At 53.8% G+C, this 9,180-nt stretch overlaps 2 protein-coding genes across 2 annotated transcripts; one reads left to right on the forward strand and one right to left on the reverse strand.

Moving 5' to 3' along the window:
- Nucleotides 1-540: 540 nt before the first annotated feature.
- On the reverse strand, nucleotides 541-5,538 carry TAX1BP3 (Tax1 binding protein 3). Its single transcript, XM_059996887.1, has 4 exons — nucleotides 5,404-5,538; nucleotides 2,303-2,422; nucleotides 1,821-1,898; nucleotides 541-1,510 (listed from the first exon to the last, which is right to left on the reverse strand). Exons 1-4 carry the CDS (start codon nucleotides 5,440-5,442, stop codon nucleotides 1,373-1,375), a joined length of 375 nt encoding a protein of 124 aa, XP_059852870.1. The 5' UTR covers nucleotides 5,443-5,538; the 3' UTR covers nucleotides 541-1,372.
- A 135-nt stretch (nucleotides 5,539-5,673) lies between these two features.
- On the forward strand, nucleotides 5,674-6,592 carry EMC6 (ER membrane protein complex subunit 6). The gene is made up of 2 exons (XM_059998758.1): nucleotides 5,674-5,820; nucleotides 6,008-6,592. Exon 2 carries the CDS (start codon nucleotides 6,056-6,058, stop codon nucleotides 6,386-6,388), a length of 333 nt encoding a protein of 110 aa, XP_059854741.1. The 5' UTR covers nucleotides 5,674-5,820; nucleotides 6,008-6,055; the 3' UTR covers nucleotides 6,389-6,592.
- Nucleotides 6,593-9,180: the final 2,588 nt, after the last annotated feature.

A 9,180-nucleotide genomic window follows, 5' to 3' on the forward strand; every position in this document is an offset into this window, starting at 1 on the left:
GCCTGTTTTATTTGGTCCACCCAGTCTGTGATTGGGTACCACACTTTAAAGGTGGGAGATTGCAAAAATCTGACTTGGCAGTGCTAGGTGGGTCCATGAGTGGCAACAATTCCCAGAGCTGGTAATGCAGCCAGTGCTGGGCCAAGCAAAGGCCTCAGTGCTCCCCAGCTCCCCCCATCTCCTCAGGTCACAGCCCCTGGAAACATTTGGGGCTGCATCTCTGGCTGTGCTAAACTGAATGCTCTTAAGAGTCTTGGTGGGTGGATGTTCTCCCTTGGTGTCCATGAGGTCCCTCCCCAATAGGAGCTGAGGCTAGGTTACGCGAGGGAAGTTGGGGGTTCCTGGCCCAGTTCCAGTGAAGGTACTCCCAGACGTTCCCACGCGGGCGGCCCTGGGCAAGCACAGCGTCAGCGGCCTTGGGGATAGTTGGGCTTTGTCCAGAGCAGCAGGGGCCAAGTCAGCCAGCCTCACAACCAAAGCTCTCTCACAATTCACCCCCAAATATCCCTACCTCATGTCTCAGCAAAGACCTCTGATGAATGAATTCCAGCACTGTTTATTGGGCACAAGACGTGGGGTGGCTTCCTACTGCCCCATTTCCACAGTAACCAAAGCAAGGCTGGTTCCCTTGCTAAGAGTAATTCCCAGATGTGAATTAGCCGAATTCGAAAGTTGAACTGGCATCTTCAAAGAGTACGATAAAAACACTTTGTATCAAAGTTGTGATTAAAAAAATACAAACGTTAAACCCAAAGGCATAGAGGAAAATGGCAATCCTGAGAACTGCCCTGAAATGTCAGCCTCAAACCTCATCTGAATCCTGTAAGTAGGTGAACCCTGGGGAGGCCCGCACCCCTTGGGGGGTGGGAGTGCAACGGGGTGAGCTGCGAGCCTGCCTGGCTTCCATCCGGACAAACCTTCATAGTGTCTCTGGTAGTGAGTCGAATCCCCGCTGGGAAACACAGGGAAAAGGATGGGGCACAGGCACTGCAGAGCCAAGACACGGGGGGCAGTGCCCAGCCCTGTGTTTCCCAGCTACATGGTGTTCTCAGGAAGGGGGGCCCCCTGCTCGCCTGCTGTGGCCCGGCAGCAGGGTCTGGGGGCCAAGCCTTGGTCACAGATTGGGGACTGACTCCATCTCGGCTCCAGGCCCTTGTTTCCAATCCTCAGTGTCCAAGGGAGAGAGCTGGTCCCAGAGCTTCGGGCCCATGGTGGGAGAGGGGAAGGCAGGTCAGGCCTCTGGGACCAGCTCTTGCCCTTCTAGGCGGGGGTCCAGCAACGAGCAGAAGCCAGGACGAGGGGCAGACAGAGCGTGGAAGTAGTGTCGCTGTACAAAGGGCGGGCAGGCATGAGTCAGGGGCCCCGGCGGCTGCTAGGACAGCATGGACTGCTGCACGGCCTTCTGCAGCGACTGCCGCGTCACCAGCAGACGCACCACCTCCTCCGAGCGCTTGGTGAGCCGCTTCCGGGCCTGGTCGTGTGTGACCATGGTCATGTCCCAGCCGTTCACCTGGCCCAGGGAGAGAACACAGCCCACCTCAGCTTGCCACCTTCTGGGATCGGAAAGTAGGACGGGCTTTGGGAGGCCTGGGTCTCCCGAGCTGACGTGCCTGGGCTGGGGGATGCCAAGCACCTCTCACACGCAAACACAGCGGAGAGCCAGCTTCCTCTGGGGGCGACGCCAGTATGGGCTCCAAAACGACTTCGGTGATTCTCCCAGGTGCCCAGGGAGGCAGGCAGGGGCAGCCCTGCCCCCCCCCCCCAAGTGCTTTAGACCCTCTGGCCCAAACCTTGTTTTCCTCCTTTGGGACATCTGTTACCTGCATGATCTTGTCCCCAATCTGCAGCCCAGCAATTTCCGCAGGGCCTCCTTCGGATACCCGTGTGACGTAAATGCCCTGGAAAGAGACAGCCCAAGTCAAGCACTGGGGTCACTGCACTGGCCTCTTATCCACAGAGCAAAGCCCAGCATGGCATACTCCTAGCCGTCTGTCTGTCCCGCACCCAGTATCCCCCAGCACAAGCTGTGTCGAACAGCCAAGGGGGAAGTAGAACAGCCCCATGGATGCTACAGCCCCTGCTGCTAGCCTCCTGGGCTCTGTCTGAGCAGGGCTTCCTAGTGCTGGGAGGGCTGGGAGGCCCACCCCTACTTATTCCCACCAGATCATTTCTTGGACCTTCTTAGAGAGGACGTTTGAGAGAGATGAGGTCTGCTCCTTCCACAAAAGCCCAGGAAGCAGAGACCTACCATCTCAGGCCTCTGTGCCCCACAGAGAGGTCCCCAGACCCTAGTCCTCCTCACCTTGTCCGTCTTATCTTCTGAGAAAGGATTCTGGGAGGGATCCTGGTCAATTCCACCTCCAATGCTGAAGCCCAGGATTAAGTTCTCACCTTGACGCAACTTGTGAATTTCAACTCTTTGCTGGCAAAGATAAAAAATGAGTTGGGGATGAGTAGGTATGGAGAGCAAATGCGGTCTGTGTCCCCTGCAGCAGCCTCAGGCTCAGAGCCATGCCACGGGGGTGGGGCCCAGGGCCTCCTTCAGGAATCCAGCTGGTCACCAGCCTGGCGGGCTGGGGGGTTGAGACTCATAACTCAGCCACATCAACCCACCCACACAACCCTCAGTCCCAACCTCTCCCAGCTCCCTCTGTCTCAGGCACCAGCCTTCTCAACACATGCTAAGCCCCTCCTGGCCCAAGAACCAGGGTGCTTTGGCTGCTCTGAAGAAGGGCCTATGTCCCAGGGGAGGGACCACACAGGGCAGGAGAGGTCAGGCCCTGAAAATAATATGCAGGCACACTGCTGAGGCAGCTCGGATTGCTGAGCCAGCCCTGTCAAGGGCAAGCCCGGAGATGCTCGGGAAAAGCAGAGATCAAACTTGCACAGAAAGGAGGAAGGCTGTCATGGCCAAAGAAACAGGAACAGAGGCTTGAAGTTGCTATGGATACACGTCCATGAGACCGGAGTGTACAGTGCAGGACCGGAACTGGGAGGTGAGATGAGGCCGAGCCCAGGTCAGGAAGGCTGGGGAGTGCAGGCCCAGGAGACTGGCCCAGAGGGAGGGGGTGTCTCCCTAAGCCCCAGGCCCTGCTCTTGTGCAGTGGAGGAGGTGGAGGAGGTGCCTAGGGCTCTCCCACCATACTCAGGTTGTGGGCCCCATCTGTGCCAAGCTGCTTTCAAAGACCTCAGCAGCCACCCTCCAGTCCCCAGATGCTGGGAGCCAGACCGACTGCCCCACCCCAAAAGTTGACAGTTTTAACAGAAAGAAGAAAAACACAAAGCAAAAGGTGACTTGATCTGGACTTGAGGGGCTTCACAAAGGAGCACCAGGCATTGGGCTGACCAGGATTTTGGCCACCTGACCTTGATTCTAGGCCCACTGGAGCTCTCAGAAATTGGGGAGTAGGGCTGGAGTCGGGCCTGATGGTAGATCATGGTCAGGTGTGATGCTAGAATGACCACTCAGGCAGTCGGTACGGGAACAGATGTCTCACAGAGGTGGTATGTGGAGACCAGGGTACATGAGCTACTTAGGAAGTGAGATCAACAGGCTCCAGACTGTTCATGGCCGAAAGGAGCCAAGGCGAGCTCCTGGCTGGCCACCTGGCCTGGCTGAACACAACCATCTCCCAGATGGGGACCCGAGATGAGAAGGAGCATGTTGAGCTGGAGAGCCAGGAGCCATCCAGGCAGGTGTCCAGAGGGTAGACAGGCCTATGGAGCCAGAGTTCAGAGGAGAGGCCAAAATGATTTTAACATTCTCAAAATGTTAACTACATGGGAGAGGGCACAGGGTAGGAAGGAGCTTCTTCCACCCCCATCCCCGATCCAAGACACAAGAGGGAGAGGCCAGACCCCACCCACCGTATTCAGACATGTTCCTAGTGTGAGAAGAATGGGAAGGTCATGGTCCTAGAATTTTGAGGAAGGCCCGGGGACCAGTCATGACCTGCAGTAAGGGGGTTGCGGGAAGCGTGACACCTGAGGCCCACTGGACCTAGGTCCTTCATGTGCAAACGTGTGCGCTCCTCCAGGCCTGCCTCTGCCTCCTCTGACACACACCTTTGCGCACCTTTGACTCACCCTTAAGATCAGAAAGAAGTACAGGCTTTAGGACTGGGAGACAAGGCCCCGTCACTGCCTTGCTGGGTGAGGTCAGGCAGGTTACTGCCCCTCTCTGGTTCCCCACCTGCGCCCCTTTTTTCCAGCTAAGGAGCAAACATGACTCCTTCTCTCTGGGGCAGCTAGAGAGCTGGAAAAGGCAGGCTGGTGCAGCCAGGGTGAAGCTGAGGACAGCTGTCAGCAGGTCCAACGATGTTTCCTCCTAGCCCAGGCCTGAGCTGGTGCTCTAAGCTGACCCTCACGTGTCAGCTTTATCAGTGGCTCCCTGGTCACGCCACCTGACTGCAGGAGTGCCCAACACGCCCATCTGAGATACTGCAGCCAGTCCCAGGGCCCCAGGACTAGGACTTCCACCTGACCCGTGCCCTACCCAGCAGGCATTTCTTCTCAGAGACCTGGCTCCTTCCTGAGGACTTCTTCACACGACTGAGCATGACCAGACTTCTCTCTGGGACTCAATTTCCCCACCTTAGCCACAGAGTGGGCCTCCAGGCCCCATCCAGCTGTGGCATTGGTATCTGGGTCTAATGTCCCAGCCTCACTTTGCCTATTCTAATAACACTTGGCACCCAAGACCAGCCAAGGGAGGAGACAGGGGCCTGAGCTGACCCCAAAAGGTCTCCTCAGGCCCCAAGTGCCAGGTAGGGGACCTGGACTTTGCCCCAAGGGCTGGGGTTCCAGGGAACGTTCGGAGCAGGATCGAACCAGTTGTATGAGCCTTCACTCTGGACCGGGCGGCGATGGGTCCGAGAAGGAAAGGCCGCAGGGGAGGGGGGGAGGGGCAGCTATGTTGGCCCCGACCACCTCCACCCCGCAAGTCTCCCTCTGGGCGGCGGCGCCGGCTGGAGTGGAGGAAGCACTTCCTCATTCCAGAGGCTGCGACTCATGGACGTCGGGGCCGGCGCCCGCCACCCGCGGCTGCCCGGCTGGGGACACAGATCCGGGAAGTGGGCGCTTTCCCAGACTCCCACAGCAGGGGCCTTTCTCCTCAATCTTCCCTGCCCCGGCCGGCTAAGAGGAGCCCAACGCGGCGGCGTTGGTGCGCGGGGTCTGGCCTCGACCCCGGCTCCTCAGGAGGCGCTTGGGTCCCAGCCATCTCTGCTGCATGGCTGGGTAAGACCGCGGCTCCGCTCCGGCAAAGCGAGAACCAGAGCTCTAGCTGCGGGTTTGCAGGAGACCCGGGCTCGACGCTTTGTCAACGTGTTTGAGGTGTCAGTTTACCTATCTGCAAAGTGGGGTCAAGCCAAGACGAGGAGGAGCCCGCGCGAGACCACTCACCACCACGGCGGTGACCGGCTGGCCCGGGACGTAGGACATCTCGACCCCAATCTGGTTACCAAACACCGCTCAGTGAAGCCCGCAGCGAAAATCCCTAAGGCCTCGCCCTCTCTAGTTAACAAAGGCCAACCAGCCCGGCCCGCCCGCTCATGAATAGTTAACGACGCTCCAGCCAATCACCGGCCGGAGCGCTCTCGGGCTTTCGGAAGTCCCAGCGCGCGCATAGAAAAGCGGAGAGAGGGGTGGAGCGTGCTCAGGGCGCCCGTGGCGCATGCGCCAGAGGGCGGGTGCGAGTTCCTGGCGACTGCGCAGGCTGGGCCGTCCCAGCATCCTCCAGTGCAAGATGGCGCCGCGGGAATCCGTCCTACGGGCTGTCTGAGGGAGCGCCGAACTACTGCGTCCGCCGCCGGCTTCCAGGTAACTGGGCGAGTCTGGGTGGGAAATGCAGATGTGCCGCCAGCAACCCCGAGCCCTCAGCCTTTTCAGCGTTTTTCGAAGGTCCGAGACTGAGGGGTGCGAGGTCTCCGCAGCCCCAGGGGGAGGGGCGGCGCGAACCCAAGTCGCCACGCTCCGGGCGCCACCTGTAACTTGGTTCTCTCCGCAGCCCCGCGTTGCTCCACGAGAAAGCAGAGGCCGAGCCCGGGCGGGTGCGATGGCCGCTGTGGTGGCCAAGCGGGAGGGGCCGCCGTTCATCAGCGAGGCCGCTGTGCGGGGCAACGCCGCCGTCCTGGATTACTGCCGGACCTCGGTGTCGGCGCTGTCTGGGGCCACGGCCGGCATCCTCGGCCTCACCGGCCTCTACGGCTTCATCTTCTACCTGCTGGCCTCCATCCTGCTCTCCCTGCTCTTAATTCTCAAGGCGGGAAGGAGGTGGAACAAATATTTTAAGTCGCGAAGACCTCTCTTTACAGGAGGTCTCATTGGAGGCCTCTTCACCTACGTCCTGTTCTGGACATTCCTCTACGGCATGGTGCACGTCTACTGAAACGTGGGCAGGGATGACTTTAAAAAAAACAGATTGGGAGGACTGTTGCCAGAAGTTAACACCAGGTAGACTTACCTAGTTTTTAAATTGTTGGAGTCGCCGCTTGTCCTGTAACGTTATAAATAATTTATATCTTAAGATGAAGAGTCTGTACTGTTCTACAGATTAAATGAAGCGTGAGACCCTTTGTGGAGTTTTCTTCCTACCTTAACGCGTACCACCTGTCTGCCATGGGTGCAAAATCGCCCGGTATTGGCTCCGGGAGAGCTGGGACTGCGCCTTAGTTTTCTGTCCTCTCCTTGCATTTACACATAGGCCCCTCAGAGAGGGGCCACTAGGGCCTGAATAAGGAGAGAACTTATCGTTAACATCCTGAGAATTAATAACAGTTAATGTTTATTAAGTGTGCCTTGTATGCCAAGCATTGTACCTCGTACCTTTTACTCGTTACTTCGTTAATTCTAGCAATGTCCTTATGGAGTAGATGTGATTATTATTCCCCATTGATGCACCTGAGTCTCAGAGAGGCTAAATACCTCTGCCGGAGGAGGCACAGCTAGGAAGAGGCAGAGCCAGGATTCAAATGTAGGTCTCTTAATTGCTCTTACTGTATTGGCTGACTACCTTTTCAGAACCCAGCCTTCCCTCCCAACCACTACTCTCAAGGTATGAGTGGTGTCATTTCAGTTCCATTTCACCTAGTTAGAGCTAGCTGTTTTCAGTTTTTAAAAAGCAAGCTCTTTTTTTCTAGACTCTGTCAAGTGAGAATTAAACAGACTGATTGATTGAGCTAATCTATGGGCTTGTCTAGAGTGTAAATGCCTCTGTCTATATGCTGGTCCATGATCCCTTCCTGTCAGGAGGCTTATCTTAGAATAAAATGCATACATTTAATTGAGAAATAAATATTGCATTAGCGTTAAGTAAGGAACACGTTGCTTGTGGAATTTATAGTTTTAACTGGGAAGACCAGCATTACCTGATTTCACAAATAGATTATAAGAGCTACGAAGAGAGTACACGGGAGCCCCAAACCTAACCCAGGTTGTGGGGTAGCTTTTTTTTAAAAATTTTTTAATTTTATTTTTTTATACAGCAGGTTCTTTTGTTTTTTTTTAGCAGTACGCGGGCCTCTCACTGTTGTGGCCTCTCCCGTTGCGGAGCACAGGCTCCAGACGCGCAGGCTAGGCGGCCATGGCTCACGGGCCCAGCCACTCCGCGGCATGTGGGATCTTCCCGGACTGGGGCACGAACCCGTGTCCCCTGCATCGGCAGGCGGACTCTCAACCACTGCGCCACCAGGGAAGCCCTATATAGCAGGTTCTTATTAGTTATCCATTTTATACATATTAATGTATATATGGCAATCCGAAACTCCCAATTCATCCCACCACCACCACCACGACTACCCCCCCCCCGCCACTTTCCCCACTTGGTGTCCATACGTTTGTTCTCTACATCTGTGTCTCAATTTCTGCCCTGCAAACTGGTTCATCTGTACCATTTTTCTAGGTTCCACATATATGCGTTAATATATGATATTTGTTTTTCTCTTTCTGACTTACTTCACTCTGTATGACAGTCTCTAGATTCATCCGTGTCTCTACAAATTTCATTCCTTTTTATGGCTGAGTAATATTCCGTTGTATATATGTACCACATCTTCTTTATCCATTTGTCTGTCCATGGGCATTTAGGTTGCTTCCATGACCTGGCTATTGTAAATAGTGCTGCAGTGAACATTGGGGTGCATGTGTCTTTTTGAATTATGATTTCTCTGGGTATATGCCCAGGAGTGGGATTGCTGGGTCATATGGTAATTCTGTTTTTAGGTTTTTAAGGAACCTCCATACTGTTCTCCATAGTGGCTGTAGCAATTTACATTCCCACCAACAGTGCAAGAGGGTTCCCTTCTCTCCACACCCTCTCCAGCATCTGTTTGTAGATTTTCTGATGATGCCCATTCTAACTGATGTGAAGTGATACCTCATTGTAGTTTTGATTTGCATTTCTCTAATAATTAGTAATGTTGAGCAGCTTTTCATGTGCTTCTTGGCCATCTGTATGTCTTCTTTGGAGAAATGTCTATTTAGGTCTTCTGCCCATTTTTGGATTGGGTTATTTGTTTTTTTAATATTGAGCTGCATGAGGTGTTTATATATTTTGGAGATTAATCCTTTGTCCCATGATTCGTTTGCAAATATTTTCTCCCATCTGAAGGTTGTCTTTTTGTCTTGTTTGTAGTTTCCTTTGCTTTACAAAAGCTTTTAAGTTTCATTAGGTCCCATTTGTTTATTTTGTTTTTATTTCCATTACTCCAGGAGGTGGGTCAAAAAAGGTCTTGCTGTGATTTATGTCTAAGAGTGTTCTTCCTATGTTTTCCTCTAAGAGTTTTATAGTGTCCAGTCTTACATTTAGGTCTCTAATCCATTTTGAGTTTATTTTTTGTGTATGGTGTTAGGGAGTGTTCTAATTTCATTCTTTTACATGTAGTTGTCCAGTTTTCCCAGCACCACTTATTGAAGAGACTGTCTTTTCTCCATTGTATATCCTTGCCTCCTTTGTCATAGATTAGTTAACCATAGGTGTGTGGGTTTATCTCTGGGCTTTCTATCCTGTTCCATTGATCTATATTTCTGTTTTTGTGCCAGTACCATATTGTCTTGATTACTGTAGCTTTGTAGTATACTCTGAAGTCAGGGAGTCTGATTCCTCCAGCTGTTTATTTCCCTCAAGACTGCTTTGGCTATTCGGGGAATTTTGTGTCTCCATCCAAATTTTAAGATTTTTTT

This window comes from Delphinus delphis, chromosome 19 (genome assembly GCF_949987515.2).
Source record: "Delphinus delphis chromosome 19, mDelDel1.2, whole genome shotgun sequence".
Lineage (NCBI taxonomy): Eukaryota > Metazoa > Chordata > Mammalia > Artiodactyla > Delphinidae > Delphinus > Delphinus delphis.